Raw genomic sequence first — 19000 nt, forward strand, 5'->3', positions numbered from 1 at the left:
AAACCTTAAAAATCATAATATTACATCAGCAATTGCGGTTACGGACCACACTTTAAAACAATGTTTGGAATCATAGGCTTCAAATCAATTCCATAACATAGGAGTCACTGTTCTTTTTTTCAAATCACAACTAAATTGTAAAATTTCATAATTCAAGAGACAAGAGCTTGTTTGATTATTAATTTATCTTTTTCCTAAAGTAAGGTGGTGTGTAGAGTGAGAAAGTAAGAGCAACTCCAACGGTGGATTGTTCACTGACAGCGCACAATAAAAGAAACCGAAAAAAAAAACATTTTTAATTGTTGGAGAGAAGCATTAGAGTTGCTCTGATGACTTTGAGATGCTATGTAGAGAACTCGGTTCTCTTCCCTTTTTCGTGGGTGCATGCACAAAAAGTAACATTAAAATACTGTTTTATTTTATAATGTGGGATCAATTTGAGAAATTTGTTAGTTGTTTTGTTGAAGTAAAAATTTGAATGAGTTGTTTAAAGTAAGAAAAATGATATAATATTATAGTATAAGTTTGAAATATTATTAAAAAAATAGAAAAAAAATTGGTGGATTTGTAGATTAGCGATGCTCTAAGAGAACTTTTGGTAGGAGAAATTTTTTTACTTCCCCCAAAAATCCTAAATAAACTTATCGTTGGTAAATAAATCCTCCCTTTCAACTTTCCACATATCTTCACTTCGGAAGAGCTAAATACCTTTTAAGAGACCAATTCTAATTTTTAAAAACAGGAAAATAATGTTGTAAATGAATTATTTCATTAATGAAAACTTAAAAATAAAATTCCAAAACTCAGACACTTATCATCCCCGACCATATTCTTCCACACTAATTGCACCCCCTTCACTTTCCTCAATGCAATTGAACCCAATAACAACTCTATTCCTCATCTGGTGAGGTTCCTCGTCGAATGGTCACTGTTTTTATCCAACAATGTCGAGTGGAGCACCACAAGGACCATCAGTCAATCCAATCATTGGCAAAGCAACCCCACCTAGGCGTTGTAGGACAGTGCCCCAAGCCATGCTCATCATCCCTCCTCGCCAGCAAGTCCCACAGATTCATGCCTCAGATAAAACAAGGTTTTCGAAATTCATGTTCTCGAACAATTTTTTTTTTCTTTACATAAAAAACAGTTCTTAAAGCTTTTTCTTTACATTAAAAAACAGTTCTGAACAAGTAGGTTGTAAAGTTCTAAAAACAAAAAAACAAAAATACAGTAATCAAACAATCCCAAAGTGCTTTTGAATCTGATAATCTAATCATTAGTAAAATGTCAAATTTCATAACATGGGAGTGTTTTTGAGCTACTCCGAGGATGATGAGGGTAATTTAACAGTACAGATTATATTCAGTTTTCTAATTAAAAAAAAAAGATTCTGGCATGATAGTAGTTACTTATTTTCTAGCTGTAATTTCATTACCATAATGATATAAAATCCATATGAACGTTCATCAGACAAGTAGCCCAGGATTGTCATCTAACAAGCACATCAAAAATGGCAGGAGTTAATAATGGCTACTACAAATTAGAGTTGGAGTCTTCTTGGGAGATAAACGACAAACCGAAAGGACCTCAATTATTTGAACATGATGATGATATGAATATGAACCATTAGGAATGTTACCCGTCCTGACACGATTAGTCATTTTTCTTTTTTCTGCTGCCACTTGTAGAGTTCTGCTCAGTAAGCATTTTCAACACGTTCACCAATGCTTGCAAACGGTCCCATACGCTGAGCCCGTAAAGTGCTTCAACAAGCGACTCCTGGAACTCAAATCCATTTTCTGCAACAGGATACTAGGGCAGAGAAAAAGCCCATCTCAGTATCTCTCCACTCGAAGTGAAGTAAAATGATATATAATTATGAAAGATTTTCCAGACTAACCTGTATAGGCTTCGGTATCACAGTTTTTATGAATGGCCACCATCTATCTTCAACAACAGATTTTACAAGGCAGCATGCTCGCAAACCCTCAACACCACCGAATCGTCCAAATCCACTGTTTTTCACACCCCCAAATGGCAGGGACTGGAATAGTGGAAAATTCACAATGCAACTTCAATTCAGTGGAAATTAAAATTACAGAGGTAACCTAGGTTGAATTGGGAACATATTCTGGCAATTTGGCTAAAAGAACTGCATAATTATAATAAGCCAGAAAAACATATAAAATAATAAAACTCTTCTCATATAGCATTCATCTATTGTCACTTGAATCAGAAGTTTTCCTAAGTATGTATTTTATGGCAAAGTAGATATTAAAGTAAATTAGAAACAATAAAGAGATTGTGTTTTCTCGTGAATAAACCAATAGTTGGTTCCATAGCCAAATTGGCAAAGATCCCCATTTCAAACTTTTCGTAGACCAACTTTCTAATCAGAAATTCCTTACTCAGGTGCAACTGCTAATATTTCAAAAGTCTCTCTAGCAGCTGAATGTGATCACCATTGGTCATATCAATGCTACTAGGTTGGTTAAGGGTGAAAACCCTTTTGAGAGAGAAATAAAGATAAAATAGTAAAATAAATTTACCTGACACATGTATGTTGCAGCAAAATCATTAACCGCAGCAAGCCCACAATGTATCTGGGAAGCTATCTCTCTAGCACGGCTCTGACTGCCTGAGAAAACATTACACCCAAGCCCATATTTTGAATCATTTGCAAGCCTGACAACCTCTTCATCAGAGCTAAATTTCATTATTGGCATGATTGGTCCAAACGCCTAGAAGTCATCAAAATACACGGATGAATCAAGTAAGCAGTTTTTGAAGCATAAAAGATATATAGAAAGATATTCTTGAATATAAATGCATAGTTGCAGTACATATACGACATGAGACACAATTATCCATATTTAAAGATCTCCAATGCTTCTAGTCAAGATATGAACAATATTTTTCTTGGTTACAATGTTGCATTGATATGGACAAAATGGCTGATCAGTGTCACACTTGACATCAACAAATGGAAAAGAAATGGCAATGCCTATGCCAGAGAAAACAGAGTTTTTCTACCTCTTCTTGCATTAATCTCATCGAGTGATTCACATTCACAATCACTGTAGGGGGGAAATATTGATCAACTGCATCTTCACCTATATGTCCAAAACTTCCACGTGCAATAATTTCAGCTCCTTTGTCTAAAGCATCATTTATAAGGGCTTCAAGCTTTTCAGAATGTGCATGCATACACAAAGCTCCCATATCATACTTTCCAGCAAGTGGTGGGCCCTGCAGAAACCATTAGCAGAAAGATTAAAAAGGAGTTCTTAATACTAGATATTTCCGAGGGAGATGCATATTCTCCAATAATCAGCGAAAAAAGGTTCTTGATAGTATAGCAGTTCCTAATCTTCAATGTTAATGCAATGTGTGGGATCTATCCAAGTTCCTGACCCTTTTACCCATCCCCTATCTATGGGTCATGAATCCAGATTCCCTGTGCTTTATTTTTAAGAAAAACTATTAATTCAGAATGAAATTGGAGGATACCAAAAGTAATTTGTTCACATCTAAATGAATAAATTGAGCAAGTTCTATCAATTTGCTAGCTGACAAAGTTACGTACATATCACTTTAAAGAGACAGAAATTCACATGAATCTGTGTATAATTTAAGTCTGAAAAGCTTTACAAAGCTAATGCTTCCACAAGGCCAAAAGGGAGGAAAATGAAAAGAAGAGGAAATGAAAAATTCAACAACAAAAAAGGAAAAGGTAACATATCATGAATCATATGAACATCTGTTGGATACTCACCGTGTGGGAAATATCAGTAAGGGGCAGAACAAGGATTTGAGTTGTAACAACCTTGCCAACATGGCAAGCATGCAGGTGGGGAGTCAAATAGAGGCAAAGATAAAAGGAAGCGGGGGGTAGGTGGGAGGCAAGCAGTCATTGAGTAAGTTTTGGGGCTTCAGGGAAGGGAGGTGCAGACAATTTAAGTTCTGCAGGGTTCTATCATTTGCTTCTGGTTTTGTGAGTCATTCTTGTCTCTACAATTGGGGTTTATCAATAGTTTTTTCTGTAACAAATACTTATTCCTATCAAGGTCTCAGAATACAAGACTAAAACAGATGTAAAGACAAGCTGATAGATTGCTGAAATAGCAATGCTGTAACAATTAAGTGCAAGCACTGTGACTAAAAAGCCTATGTTGACTTAAAAAGACTTTTTACCAATGAAATGTTTTAAAAGGGACACTTACAGCTGTAACAGATTTTATAATTTTGGTAACTTTACTGACAAAGGATGCATATATGTTCCTGTGGACATAAAATCGCTCTGCCCCAGCACAGTTCTGCCCACTTGACTGCAGAGCAGCCCTGACAGCAACTTGAGCAACCTATATTCAGTAAATCAGCCAGTTAAAACTATGGCATTCAAGAATGAGTATTTCATTAAGTTGCAAGGTTAACATTTGCCAGCCAAATGTTGGAAGGAATTCATACATGATCCACATCTGCATCTTCACAAACAATAAATACATCTTTTCCACCAAGCTCTAGTGTAACTGGGATAAGTGTCTCAGCAGCATTGCTCATTATCTGTATAAAAGAATGCAGCATATCATCAGAACACAAAGACATGTTACAACATTAAAAGGTGGATACTATCCCCATCATTCATTCAGCTTCCAAGACATCTAGCGGCGGACTCAGGATCCTGAGTCAGTGGTGGCAAATTACAAAAACTAATATCAGTGGTTCAAATATATAAATATAGATGAAATAAAATATAAAAATATAAGATTTTAATTGTAATTTTATGTGAAAAAAACTTTTATTTGCGATTTTTTTTTTAAATGAGAGGGTGCACTTGCACACCCTGGACACAATGTAGATCTGCCAGTGAAGACATCACTCTACCACAACAACTTTTGAGGTTACTTTCTTTATCGTTCCTTTTTTTTCTGGCTACAGGTCGGGCTTAAGCAGATCCAAAGTTAAACATTGATTGAGTACTCACTAGAATTTCTTTATTAAATATCTACCATGCATAACACATTCAGAAGCTTATTTTGCAGAATTGGAAACAAAGTTACTATTGTTATAGAATAAAATTTAGAAATGAAGGACAGGATGGACCAATTTGATAGGCCAAAGGAATCATACCATCTTGCCAACCCCAGGGGATCCAACAAAAATGACTTTGTCAGCAGAAGCTACCAGTGCTTCTCCTGTTTCAGCAAACCTGGTAAGAAAAGTCCAATTAAGGCTATAGATGCAGATGTGATTGAAACCGAGAAGGAAGAATGAAGGGTACAAAATAAGACTATACCCTGTTATCACCTCAACAAGTTCCTCCGGAGCTCCTATGGCAGCAAGTGCTGATTGGATGATTCGGAAGTAAAAGCATCCAGACCAACTTGCATGTTCCGAAATCTACAACCAGAATCACATGGATTTCTGTCAAATTGAAATCATAAATTTTACAGTAACTTGGAAGTGGAGGTATTAACCCATGCGAAGTCTCCGTTTTAATATAAGTTAGTCAATGAATGTAATTTAATCACCATGAAAGCATATCAGTCAACAATGTTTATTCTTAAAAAGGCGTGATGCATTCACAAAATGAACAATTTTAGATTGGTAGATAGCAGATATTAAGTCATTTTATACCTTAATCACAATGCCATTTCCAGAAAAAACTGCTGCCAACATAGGGTTAAAAATATTGTGGAAAGGATAGTTCCACGACACAATGGCACCGATAACACCAAGGGGGAGAAATTCTACTTTGGATCTCTTATGAAGCATAGCTCTTCCAGAGGACCTGTGAGTTTTTTTAATTATCACAAAACATAAAAGTAGTCATGAATGTGCATTTAGAAAATTTGTAATTTTATTTTACCATAAAAAGTCATTTAAGTATATTAAAAAGGTAATACCTCTTTTTTTGTAAAATAATTGGGGGAATATATGCAAAAAATTTAAAACTTTACAATTTCAGAGAAAGAACCTAAAAAATATTATAAAATAAAATAAACTGAGACAAACGATTTACCACAGTCCCTTTAAGCAGAGAGGGAGTGTCAATTACTAGGGTTGGGGGGAGGGGGTGCTATGGTGTTACAAGAAAAACACTAGTTTGAGGTGGATACCGGTACTAATTTTTAGGTCTAAATGAAAAAAAAAAGTTCGAGGTGTATACCGGTACTCAGGCTTTAGGCACTGCTCACCCTCTGATAGTAGCCAATTTATCTTCTCACATGTTGTCATTATTTCTCCTAAAGAGGCATCTACCATTGTCTTTCCAGTATCGCGAGAAGATATTCTGGTAAAGGCACACAAATTAGAATATACTCAACAAAGTTATTAATATACTCATGTTATAAGTATAATTCACATATATTTTAGGCTAATGAATAAAACAATAGGATAACTAAAAACAAAAGACATTAGCATTCTTCCCAGAATATCATGAGAGCAACGTTATATAAGTTAACAAAAAATGCCAACACTTAAAACTTCCTTCAATGACCATGGAGAAGAACTGCTCTTACTCGCATATAAGTGCTTGATGTTTAATTATATACTTCAAAAGTATACGTAAAAAGTGGCGCCTTTTCTTGAAGCTTGTCTTCGCCCACATTTTTTGTGCCTTCCGTACTTTTTCCACTTGCTCCTTGACCTATTCATGCATGCATCATAGTTCTAGTTAATTCTTGCTATACTTGTTAATCTAGTCAAACTGGTGTGGCAACCAATATTTTAAAACACTTTGCAATAACTTGTTCTTGTGAATCAAATAATCCTTCTATGTGGCTTTGTAAGTGCTTCTAGAGATCAGATCCTAGCCGAGTGGCTTTTCACACAAGTTATTTCATCCGATTCTTAATTCAACACATGTTAGAACTTAAGCTAAAGTTACAAGCTAACAACTACAATATAAAATATGTAGGTTCTAGACAACATATAGGAAACTAAAAAGCAAAAAAGAAAAACAGAGAAGTACTGAAGTAAAAGTGAAGAGCAAAACAGAGGAACAGAAAAATGGAAGTGGAGCTCTTGGAAGTTGGAACTGAAGTTTGATACTGAGAATAAGGGAACCACTCACAAAATTTAAGTTTCACAAATAACGACGAAGAACAAAGGCTTAGACTGCAGGTGTAGGAGATGATGAAGAGCAAAGATTGACAGACTGAGAGAGGACTGAGATTGAGAGAGTTTGGTTGAGAGAGAGAGAGAGGACAATGAACTCAGATTTGGCATAAAACCATTTGCTTATGTCACAGGTTGCTAAGTGCTAACCTGTCAGCATGTCAGGCGCCTAACTCATGGAAAATCACCAATTCCAGTATTTTTACAAGTTTCCCCACTGATCCCACGCAAAAATATCAAAATAAACGATCTTCAGTGTGCAAGGTATCAAAAGGTAGCATTAAATTTGTAGGTCATAGGGTTGTTCGGTGCAATTCTGACTAACTTGTGTGCATGTGTGTTTGCGTGTGAGCATGTAGCAATTTCAATTTTTTTTCAATTAAAGTACATAAAATTAAAGAAAAAAATTATTGAGTATAAAGTACATGATCAAGTTGAAGCATCCAAAGAGCAAGGGTTGAGCCAAGAAACGGAATTCATTGCACCGAGTTTGTGCTAGGTTTGGCTCAACTCGGCTTACTTTCACCCGTAACTGTCACTTGTACCCCCACATGGATCGTTAAGAGTGCCACGAGGACTTTAATTAACCACTAGGCACGGGCTTAATACACATTCATACGCACGAAAAGTAATACATCAATGAAAAGTGAAAACCAAAAGGTAGTCAACGTTGGGAAAAAGGAATTTCCATATTTAACATCAATAAACATACGGCTTGAATGAAATTCCATTGAATTTGCATTTCACTATAGACAAGTATGCAAAATGCAAAAATGAAGCTTTAACATACAAGTTTAGCTAGAAGCTAATGACATGTCAACTTCAGCACAACTAGCATATTTCTGATGATCAATGCTACCTTATATAAACTACTTTTTGCCTGGTACTTTTCTTCAGCCACAGAAAGTCCTAAGTATCATCGTATCCTTAAATATCAAAATTTCTAAATACTAATTACCCAGAGGAAAAAAAAAACAACAAAAGGATACTAAAAGCATAGGCTCACAACAAAAGGATACTAAAAACAAATGTAGCTCAAACTAGACACTAAAAGCATGCATCACAACAATTAGTTCCCTTAGAAGCATAGGCTCACATACCTCATCCGGCGTCAATGCAGGAACATATCCCAAATATTTCATGGTAGCAGGCTCATAGCACTGAACTTTTCCGCTCGATTGCTGTGCCGTTCCCCTCGGAGGCACCTGATTATGAATCAATCATGAATGAGACCTTATCAGCCATATTCTTCAAAACAGAAAAAACAAAAATTTCAAAAGCTCCAATTCCAAATCATTGCATTCAAAGCGTCACGTCGTGAACAAGTTCATACCTAGCCTACATAAACTCCGCACGACATAGATTTGCAATTAATCCGAATTCAAATTTTAAATTCCACATATATAAGCAAATCACACCGATCAAGCAAAACACAAAAGCATAAAACCGATAAAAATAAAAATAAAAATAAAAAGTCACTACTCACTACACAGCGATTTATGAAATTCAAATTGCAGATGCATAGCACTCACGTATATGAAACTGTTCTCCTGCGTCAGGCTCCCATCGTCCAACACTGTTAGAGTAAAAAATCCACATCACATTTCAGTGTCGCAACAAATTTACGAGCAATAGAGAGTGATGGAGGAAGAGTACCATCGGAAGCGTCGACGTCGATGGAAGGAACCTTGGGAGGAATGAGAATGAGAAGGAACTTGCAGATGGCGAAAGCGAGTGCCAGAACGAGCAATGGCCACCAAAACGCCATTGGAACTTGGCAGCAGATTCGGAGTGAGTGAGAAAATCGCCTCGGTAGGGTTTCGAGAAGCTTCCGCGGAGTTTCGATTGTTGTTTTGAGGACAATGGTTGAAGACAGTGAAAGAATCTGGGGAAGCTTTAGGCGATGAAAGAAGAAATTGTCTTGATACTGTTGTTAGTGTTGTACTAACTACGTCACTAAGTGCTCTTTTAATTAACTCACTAGTTGATTCAGTAAGTACATAGTACATACAAGATACAAGATACAAGATTGTAGATACAGGCAATAGGAAAAAGATATTCGTACATTTAACATTCACTCAAAAAGTATAGTTAATTATAATCTAAATCTCGACTTTTTACAAAAGATGGGTTAAAAAATAATTTACCTAAATGGGTAAAAACAATTTATGCAAGATGATCTTTTGTCATTTATAATACATGAGACGTTATTTTAATTGGTCTTTTATGTTTTTTGTTTGTTTTGTAGGTGACAGTTTATCTTTTTATTTTCTCTTTTTTTACATTGGTTATATAATTCACGAGAATACAAAATATTAAAATATTGAATACTAAACTAGTACATTCATAATCGAGACAAAGTCACCTTAATTTGAATAATTAATTATCAAATTACATTGATATATTTCATAATACAACCTATTCTTGATTCTTAAGACAATGTTAATCTATCACTTGGAATACATGGTTATTATGAGTAGTGGCAATGGCAACTTTTGGTTTCATGGGGGCAAGATCAAATATCTCATTTTTTCCCCTTAGGATAGCCATAATATGCTTTCATATATGAATTCTAAAGGAAGTTGCAAATTTTTGGGGGTGACCATGGCATCCCCGGGTCAACCTCTCTCTTTGCCCTGATTATGAGGTAGAGGAAAAGAATTCTAACCATACAAAACTCTTTAAGTTGTATTAGGAGGTGGTCAAAGATGCTTGTTATTGGATATGTTGTCATGGATAATGAGTATTGTTGAATTTATTGATAGGGGAAGACTTATCAACATCTACTTGAAGTAGTAGATCAAAGGACGAAAAAGATATGATTATTGTGAGAAAGAGGAAAAGATCATATGCTACTAGAGATAGATATTGAGTATGTGAGTATGAAATTAGTATTGCTAATATGAAACTTTTCATAAACTTAAATGATCAAAAATTGAAACCATTTAAAAACTTGATGAGGTGAATTAAAATCATTTTAAAATATCAAAGGATCAAAATAATATTATTTGAAACAATGTTATTTCAATTAACATTTCATATCATCATCTTAATTAACATTAACAAACACATCACACTTTTCTATTAATATATTTAACATTTTTGTTAAAATGCACCAAACAAAATACTTCAAAAACATAAAGAATCAAAACAAGATTTTTGGCTCTTTATTAAAATATATTTGTTATAGTCCTTGGTATTTAAAAAATGTTAAATTTATTCTTTAATAGATTGTTGACACAACATCAATAAATAATGAAAGAAACTAATTAAAACTATCTAAAATAAATTATAGGAATATAAAATAAAATTTTACAATTACCAAAACTATAAAAGAAAAATTATGAGGACTAAAAATATAAAATGAATATATTACATAACTAGAATTAGAAACACATCTAATTTTTTTTATCATTATAGAGTATTTATTAACTTTATTAGTAACTAATTTTCATAGAGAACTTAAATGTGGTTGACAACCTTTGATGAAACCTCTCTTCTTAATCATATTTTTATTTATTGAAATTAAACTCAAAAATTTATTTAAATAAATTAAACTCAATATCATTCACATCAATGATTGATTAGTGAAACACATTTAAACTTAAAAATAAAACTAGTAAAATATAACCAAAAAGGGAAGGATTGGTTTCTTTGTTTCCATCCAACGGTGGGTGGCGATTAGCTAACCTCAATTTCAAAGTCAGCAAATGTATGGAATAGTCTCAGCCACCAATAATGCAAAACGAAATGGTCGCTCTTTCATTGTCAACCTAAAAAATTGCGATATTCGTCCTCCACCTTCGTAAATTGTCCCATCACGTGAGTAATGTTATCAACTTATCATCGTTGTTTTTGAGAGAAAAGAGAAAAAAAATGGCAGGTGCAAGAAGATTGGGCGTGGCTGTTGATTTCTCAGCATGCAGCATCAAAGCACTGAATTGGACGGTGGATAACGTCGTCAGAGAAGGAGACAACCTCATCCTCATCATCGTTCGCAATGCTCATGGTTACGAGCACGGTGAGATGCAGCTCTGGGAAACCACTGGCTCACGTTAGTAATTCTTTTTTTTTTTTTTTATCTCATAGATATTAATTTGTTAGAATGTTATCATAGTTCGTCGTAACCCTTCTTTCATTATTTTGAGACTTTAAAAGATTATATATTAATTGTTAGCAGAAAAACTTTTGTACAAATGATTTATCATTAATTGACCTTTCCGTGTTTATTATTAGGATTTATGATTAATGATTTCAGTGTTTTAATTAGGGATGAAAATAGTTCAAATCAAACTATATTTTGTTATATATTTTGTTAGGGACCTTGGTTAAAAACACGACTTAAACTTTATCTATATACTTGTCAAAGGTCTTTTTTTAAAGGTTTGAATCTTACGTACGCATAAGTTTATATTAGCCTACAAAATATGTGTAGGACTTGACATGATAAACCGAAAATTCAATCAGCTTTCTTAAGAGTAATATATAATTGATAACAGACATATGGATTAATTAATATAAAATTATATATTTGAGTTTAATTAATAGTCATTGAGTTTTGATATGTAAAAATGATTGTGTATGCAAATTAGTTAAATTTAACAAATCCGTCTTACAGATCGATGATTGTTTTGTTGTTTCTAATGTGAGGTGGATGTATTTGAGATTTTCAGTGGTCTATGTATGTTGATATAAATGCAGCTCTGATACCTCTGGCTGAGTTCTCTGACCCTGTGCTCATGAAGAGATATGAACTGAAACCAGCACCTGAAGTAATTGATATTGTGTCAACTGCTGCCAAGCAAAAGAATGTATGATTTATTTGATTTTGCCAAATTGAATTTAAAGGTTTATTATGCTCTCATCTAATACTTAAAAGAGAAAATAGTGTACATATTCACTCATAGTATAAATGGTTTTTACATAATCATTTAATCATAATTTGTAAACATATAACAAGTTTTTATTAAAAATTTAAAATGATAATCTCAAAAATCATATAAATGATAATTTTTAATTGATTCACAGTGCATAACAATTTTTATGCATAGAAATTCAGCTCTTTTTGAATCATATTTTTTTTGAAAAACAAATATTTGTAATTTGCCATTATATATGTATGTTCATTTCACACTACTAAAAATAATTTTTTTTACTACAACCTTTATGGGACGGTCATGAGAAAACTGTCTTAGAAAACAGTACCATGACATTATCGTAACTAATTTGATTTTGGGGTGGTAGATTGTGGTGCTAATGAAGATCTATTGGGGAGATGCTCGTGAGAGGTTATGCGAAGCAATTGATCATGTACCTTTAGACTACCTTACCTTAGGGAACAGAGGCCTTGGCACGCTCCAAAGGTACATAGAATTTCAACCAGGTCCTCCAAAATAACATTGAGTTACTGAGAAATCAATGAGTTTCATTCTTATGTTTTTTGCCTTTACTTTTTACAGGGTTATAATGGGTAGCGTCAGCAACTATGTAGTGAATAATGCCACCTGTCCTGTCACTGTGGTGAAGAGTTCAGTCCACAACTATTAGTTCGTTTTTTAATTTGATGTAGGAATAAATTAAACTTGTTCTACCCGGTTGTACATGTGTTAATGACTTTGGTGTCTTTCATAGTCTGTATTTTGTATGATTATGTTAAAACTTTTTTTGAGAAGACAAAATCGAGTTATATTATTCATATAATAATTTGTATAATATTATCTTTCATCCTAATGAAGTAAATAAATGATTCAGGTGACAGTTCTACACTCCCTGTGTTCACGATGAATGAATCTTGCGTGTAAAAAGTTTGTCTATTAGCATGGATCATTAACTAATGTGTTTGGATTGAAAGTAAAAATCACGTCAACTAAAAAGTTGGGGTGAAATTAATGTAAAGCTTAAATAATCTTTTATTTCCTATGAAAAAGGAGTTTTTTTTTTAATCCTTTAAAGTTTTTTTTTAAATAGTCCTTATAATAGTTCATTCTTTTAATTTTGTCTTTGTAGTTAGTGTATTGCATTAAGTACTAATTAATGTGCCTAACGAAGATAACGTCATCATGGCATCTCCTTCCCCTTCTCCCCATCTCTATTTGGCTCAGAGATATAGCCCCCCACCTCTAGTGTAATCCCACGAGTCCTTAGAAGTAAGATTTTGAAAGTTATCTCAAACTAGAAAGCAGTAAACATACTCTAAAGGTTGATTAATAATTTAAGTCAATTTTAATAAAGCTTCTCATATATGATTTTTTATTCATAGAAAACTTGTTTAATTAGATGTTAAAATCAATGTTTTGCTTTAAAAAAGTTTGTACAGAAGTAGGATATCAAATAAGAACTTATATAACAATATGCGCATAAATGATAGAGTAAAAGGAATACTACAAAGAGAGTTTTTATTTATATTAGTTTAACCACCAATAACTTAGGCTAGTCCTTACCTTACTAATATTTTTTTCACGATAATCAACCTTGCTAGATTACACAAGTATTCTTTTGCCAAGCTTGCATAGTCTTTTCAACACCAATACTCTTTCACTAAGCCTCTAAAGGATCCACAACACAACTCAATAGTTGTATGTCCAACCAATAATCCAACACTAACTCACCAAATAGCTTTGCTACCATAATTCAGTAACAGTAATCCTTAGTAAGTAGTCTATGAAGTATTCTTTTGCCAAGCTTTCATAGACTTTTCAACCCAATATCCTAGAATCATATTAGGGATCCTCAAATTTTCCCAAACTAACAATGAAGAAAAAAAAGAAGTCGGGTGCCATAAAATTTAGGACACCCAACATTATTGGACTTGTAGCAATATTCGTTCTCATCCCATTTGGGTATTTGGTCCTTGATTCAATTGTGAGTTCGTGTGCAGTTAGTGGGCAAAAATTGGAGAATTAGTGACCTAAATGCTTAATTCTATTCAAGTACGTGACCTAAAGGCTTAAGTACTGCAACTAACTATTCTACACAATTATGTGACTCAAATAACTTATGCCTCAATTCAATTGAATGTCTGATAATTGATGAACAATACCGTTTATAAAGAACTACATCTGTAAGGCTTAATTAATTCAATCAAGTAACCTCACAATTCTAATTTGGGTTCAAGAATTACGTGAGCAACAGCATGTTTTAAAGAACTGTTCTTCATGCATTACGTAATTAATCACTATTAAATCCAATTGATTCAGGTAATTATTTTTTTCCCTGCTTGAATCGACGAGAGGAGGATCAATTTGGGGAAGACTGCGTGTGAAGAAGAGGGAAAAAGATTCACAAATCAAAATGCTCAAGGGAAGGGTTAACTCACGTGACTGCTTTTCTCATATATTTTATTTTTATTTTGTTTAAATAGTATGTGTTGTATTCACTTAGATTAATGGTTGAGATTTGATGTGAGTAATTAGACTTACACCTGGTGTCAACGAATCCTATCCTCTTTCTATATATATATAATGATCGTATTAAGGTTCAAGCTTATACTCTTATGCATTTTACTTCAAATTCTCACATTAAGTTGATCCTAGTGAGTTATACTTTGATATTCTAAAAGCATGTATAAAGTCTCCATGCTCTTGGAATTGTGTTACAAATGTTAAATTTTGTTCCTTGAAGGAGCAAAGTTTACTACTTAATGAGTGATCACTTATTAACGGGGGGTGGAAGTAAATAGTAAGATACTCATAATTACTATACTTTCGATTTAAAATTACTTAAATATTCGTATTATATACAAAGCAAGTTATTAGTTAATTTTTTAGTAAAATATATATGTTTTAGAAAAAAGAATTGCATCCATTGCTCCACCACTCTCTCATTCAAGGATGTATCTCTCACATTACTCGCTTATTTTTGTTTCCCACAATTCTTCTTGTCACTGCATATCGGAAATAACTTCTCTTTCAATAGGGAAATCTTTTTCCAACAGGTACGCAATAGGTAATTGTTTGAGTAAAAATTAAAAACTGAATGTTTATGCATTTGGTTATGATGTGGCCTTTATTTAGTGAGAAAAAAAATTGACATATATAATACATAATATATATATATATATATATATATATATATATATATATATATATATATATATATATATAAAAGAAAGAAACAAAGAAAAATATAATTAGTATCAATGTGGTGTTTGTAAGGAAGTGTGTTTTATATATAATATCCATTTTTTTGTTTTTTATTTGTTCCTTTTTTTTTTGTTAAACCTTTGGTTTTGAGTAATGGAGTCATCTATGAGGGTAATAAATTAGTCAACGATTTATTATCTTACACCCAAATAATAATGCATTGAAAATAAGATTTGAATACACAAAATGCGAGACCTCTTATCATAAGATATCATAAGTAATATGATATGATAAAAAGAAAGAGATATAAAAAAAATGATAAGTATTAATTAATTGAGTGTTTGAAAAAAAAAAGTAATTGTTCAAATATTATTGCCCATAATGTAATATGAATATCCACTTCACACCCTTATCTCTCAAAATTTTTACATAATTAAAAATTAGGTTATATGTCGTCATAAATTTCAATTTATAATTAAGAATTAATAGAATTCAATTATGTGTTACATAGACATTAGTTAAATAAAAACTTCTCCTCTATTTAATTTTTTATCATATTATATCATCCATCTTATTGATGATTTGTGTCTCATCTTTTTGGTATTTTTTTTTTTGGGTATCACCCCTTGAGTCAATCAATCATTATTCTAAAAATTACATAGTAATGGTTAAGAAAAATTGCAAATGATGTTGAAAAATTGTAACTAATTACTGTGGGGAGATTTATGGATAAATGAGGATTTGCGCGTTTGATTATAATAACTTTGGAGTTGATAATTTCAATGCCGATGTTTAAGGGGTTTGTATCTTAGGTCTGCGGATAAATTTAATTTTCTACTATCATTTAAGAAAATGGTCTATATATAAATAAATTTGTAGGACTATGTCATTATTTTCAAATCAACAAATGAATCGACTAGACTATGTCATTTTGTTTTCAAAACAACAAATAAATCGACTGTAGCTGGACAAACAGGAAAAGCTTGTCTGTCAATTAAAATTCATCTTATTTATGAATATTCTGTTGAAGGTAGTATACTGCTTCTAAGATAAACATTCTATGCCGGAACTAAAATGGGTTGAGGCAATTTTAATTCTCAAAATCACCTTGTGAACCACCCCAAATTTATTCATTTTTTTTACATTTTACATATATTAATTTACTCTCATTGTTACATATCACTTTCTTTTTCAATTTAAACAATTCTTCTCTCTAACCTGATAATTAATTATTTATTCAATGTGTCCCATAAATATATCCTTACATTTTGTATATCAACATTAATTACTAGTTTTTTCTTATCACTATTCTTTTTTATATAAAAGGTATATTACATGACCCAACTTCTTGTTGGAGATGGCCTTAAAGTATCTCCAATAACATTTACATATGCAACTCAATTTATTTCACCTCAATCTTAAATAATTCAATTAATTGTTTTCCAATGGTTATTTTGATTAACAAGTTGTTTAACTTACAAATGTTTTATTTTTCTCTCTTATATTTAATATAAAGTTAAACAATTTATGAGCAATAGTTATTTATATAGCAACTCTCCAATTTTAAGCAACTCAAAATGATATATAACACATTAAAACAATATGTTTTTTTGTTAAGCAACTCATTAAACAATTTTCATTGTAGATGCCGTTACGGTTTAATTCTTGTGTGTGTATATGATGTTGAGAGGAAAAAATAAGATGAGACAAAATCAAATTATTATTTTACTATTTAAATATTTTTATGATGGAACAAAAATTAGCAATTTCGTTTTATTCCTTCAAAATTAGAGGAAAGCAAAAAAAAAAGAACTTATAAAATAGGATGAAAATGTATTTTATTTGGTTTTAAATAAACTAAATAACATATATTATTATTTCATACGTACCATTTCTCTTATTAATTGCTGGCCTCTAAATCAAGTTAGAAAGTATGTTTTCCCTTTTTTTCTGGTATAAACAACTTGTATCAAACTAGTAATTTTCTTCATCCATAGAGAGGAGACACAACTAGGTAGGAAACTAGTTAATTGTCTATTTTGAGGTAGAACAAAGGAAAATATACAGATGGTAGTTTACAATGCAAGTAAATTACAACCATCTCTAAACCCCGCCAAACAATGCTGAAACAGCAGCATAAACAATGGTCACTATATATTCCTCAACCAACATTCTATTTTCATCAACAATTTAGTACCATGAGTTCCCCTCACATGTTAATAAATTCTCCTTCTATGCCTCATTCCCAAATCCCCAAAATCCATTTACCTCTTGTCTTCTCACAAAACTTCATAAAAATGAAAAATCAAATCTCTTTCCTCACCCAATTTTTCATAATCCTGCTCCTATGCTTTGCACTAGGTCCATGCATGCGCACATGCGATGCGCATACAAAGGCTTACGCCCCAGAGACAGAGCCATCTGTCGGGTTTTCACCTTCGGAGTCTCCGAACCGTGAAAACCCAACATCATCATTATCTAAGGACGAGTCACATTCTTCTTCCTCCTCCGGCAAGGACGACCGTTCATACACGTCGTTCTCGACAGCATTCTCGAATGCATTCGGGGACATCCTCAAGGGAACCCTACGAGGCAACACCATCACGATGCCGGAACACGATCTCACGGCCACCGACCACCACTCGGTTAAGGATATCTGCTCCCACACGGACTACCCTGACGTGTGTGTCTCCACCATCACACCATTCCTCGGCCAAAATTTCGACCTGATGAACGTCCTCGAGGCCGCCATTAAGGCCTGCTCCTACCAGGCCAAGTTCACCATCTCCGTCGTCGCCAAGCACATGAAGGTCTCGCCGGAGATTGCCGCAGCACTTGGGGACTGCAAGGAGCAGTACAGCGACGCCTTGGAGAACCTCCACAGGGCCATGGATGCCATTCAGTCGCAGGATCTCGGCACCGTTACCACTATGCTTAGCGCTGTTATGGCGGATGTTTCTGCGTGCGAGAGTGGGTTTGAGGAGCATAAGGTGGCATCACCCATGGCTCATTCTGAAGGCATGGTTAGCATTACTGCCAGTATTTGTCTTTCCATTGCTTCGTTGATTCCCCATTAGGAAGGGTTTGTGTGCTCTAGTGTGTTCTTATGGTCAAGCTAGGGCATTAATTAAAGTGTGATATAGGTTACAGTATTATGTTTATTGTATTGAAAGTTTTAGTTGGTAAATAAGCATCAACTATAAACAAATGTTTGTTTTATGGAATGGATGTGTCTTTTTATTAAATAATTTATGCAGAGTTCTTGTCTATTTGATATTTAGGAGTCCGTTTGTTTCAAGTTATGATTATTTATCCTCGGAAATACGATATTAGAAAGAATTATCTCCTATGTTTGTTAGGAGGTTATAAAATAATGATTCTTGAGAATGTTTTTTGCTCTTGAAAAAGCGGCATTTCATGTTCATGCCAATTTTTATTCTAGAGGAAGGGGGGTGGGTAAGAAGATTCTTAAGGGAGTTCCAGAAAAAAAATTGCAGCCACTGCTCCACCACTCTCTCATTTAAGGATGTATCTCTCACATTACGCGCTTATTTTTGTTTCCCACAAGTCTTCTTGTCGCTGCATATGGGAAATACCTTCTCTTTCAATAGAGAAATCTTTTTCCAACGCAATATGTAATTGTTTGTGTAAAAATTAAAAGCTGAATACTTATGCATTTGCTTATAATGTGGCCTCTATTTAGTGAGAAAAAAATATATAGACATAATAGATAATATATATACATATATATATATAATGAAAAGAAAGAAATAAAGAAAAACTTAATTAGTATCAATGTG

At 33.2% G+C, this 19000-nt stretch overlaps 3 protein-coding genes across 4 annotated transcripts; 2 read left to right on the forward strand and 1 right to left on the reverse strand.

Annotated features, from left to right (window-relative positions):
- Nucleotides 1-1401: 1401 nt before the first annotated feature.
- On the reverse strand, nucleotides 1402-9093 carry ALDH22A3 (aldehyde dehydrogenase 22A3). Its single transcript, XM_003546271.5, has 14 exons — nucleotides 8776-9093; nucleotides 8652-8695; nucleotides 8220-8324; nucleotides 6522-6649; nucleotides 6170-6292; nucleotides 5638-5791; nucleotides 5297-5400; nucleotides 5131-5209; nucleotides 4468-4563; nucleotides 4224-4361; nucleotides 3034-3249; nucleotides 2550-2741; nucleotides 1901-2044; nucleotides 1402-1812 (listed from the first exon to the last, which is right to left on the reverse strand). Exons 1-14 carry the CDS (start codon nucleotides 8885-8887, stop codon nucleotides 1654-1656), a joined length of 1794 nt encoding a protein of 597 aa, XP_003546319.1. The 5' UTR covers nucleotides 8888-9093; the 3' UTR covers nucleotides 1402-1653.
- A 1786-nt stretch (nucleotides 9094-10879) lies between these two features.
- On the forward strand, nucleotides 10880-12884 carry LOC100816534 (universal stress protein PHOS32). Of its 2 annotated transcripts, none has more exons than XM_014767819.3 (4): nucleotides 10880-11140; nucleotides 11821-11930; nucleotides 12364-12482; nucleotides 12579-12867. In XM_014767819.3, exons 1-4 carry the CDS (start codon nucleotides 10996-10998, stop codon nucleotides 12664-12666), a joined length of 462 nt encoding a protein of 153 aa, XP_014623305.1. In that variant the 5' UTR covers nucleotides 10880-10995; the 3' UTR covers nucleotides 12667-12867. The 2 variants fall into 2 exon arrangements, with proteins under 2 accessions (XP_014623305.1, XP_003547361.1); XM_003547313.5 differs by having other exon boundaries at nucleotides 10889-11173; nucleotides 12579-12884.
- Nucleotides 12885-17476: 4592 nt separating this feature from the next.
- LOC100817067 (uncharacterized) lies at nucleotides 17477-18613 on the forward strand. The gene has a single exon (XM_014767844.2). The coding sequence runs from the start codon at nucleotides 17498-17500 to the stop codon at nucleotides 18275-18277; it is 780 nt and encodes a 259-aa protein (XP_014623330.1). The 5' UTR covers nucleotides 17477-17497; the 3' UTR covers nucleotides 18278-18613.
- Nucleotides 18614-19000: the final 387 nt, after the last annotated feature.

Source organism: Glycine max, chromosome 15 (genome assembly GCF_000004515.6).
Source record: "Glycine max cultivar Williams 82 chromosome 15, Glycine_max_v4.0, whole genome shotgun sequence".
Lineage (NCBI taxonomy): Eukaryota > Viridiplantae > Streptophyta > Magnoliopsida > Fabales > Fabaceae > Glycine > Glycine max.

Bases quoted from the DNA above. Each gene is read 5' to 3' on its own strand.
- ALDH22A3 (XM_003546271.5), bottom strand. From the start codon at position 8,887: ATGGCGTTTTGGTGGCCATTGCTCGTTCTGGCACTCGCTTTCGCCATC. The intron at 8,325-8,651 runs GTGAGTGCTATG...ATTCATAATCAG, and splicing joins AGGAGAACAGTTTCATATAC to GTGCCTCCGAGGGGAACGGC. The intron at 4,564-5,130 runs GTATGATTCCTT...TCTTTTATACAG, and splicing joins CCCCTGGGGTTGGCAAGATG to ATAATGAGCAATGCTGCTGA.
- LOC100816534 (XM_003547313.5), top strand. From the start codon at position 10,996: ATGGCAGGTGCAAGAAGATTGGGCGTGGCTGTTGATTTCTCAGCATGC. The intron at 11,174-11,820 runs GTTAGTAATTCT...ATATAAATGCAG, and splicing joins CTGGGAAACCACTGGCTCAC to CTCTGATACCTCTGGCTGAG. The intron at 11,931-12,363 runs GTATGATTTATT...TTGGGGTGGTAG, and splicing joins CTGCTGCCAAGCAAAAGAAT to ATTGTGGTGCTAATGAAGAT.
- LOC100817067 (XM_014767844.2), top strand. From the start codon at position 17,498: ATGAAAAATCAAATCTCTTTCCTCACCCAATTTTTCATAATCCTGCTC.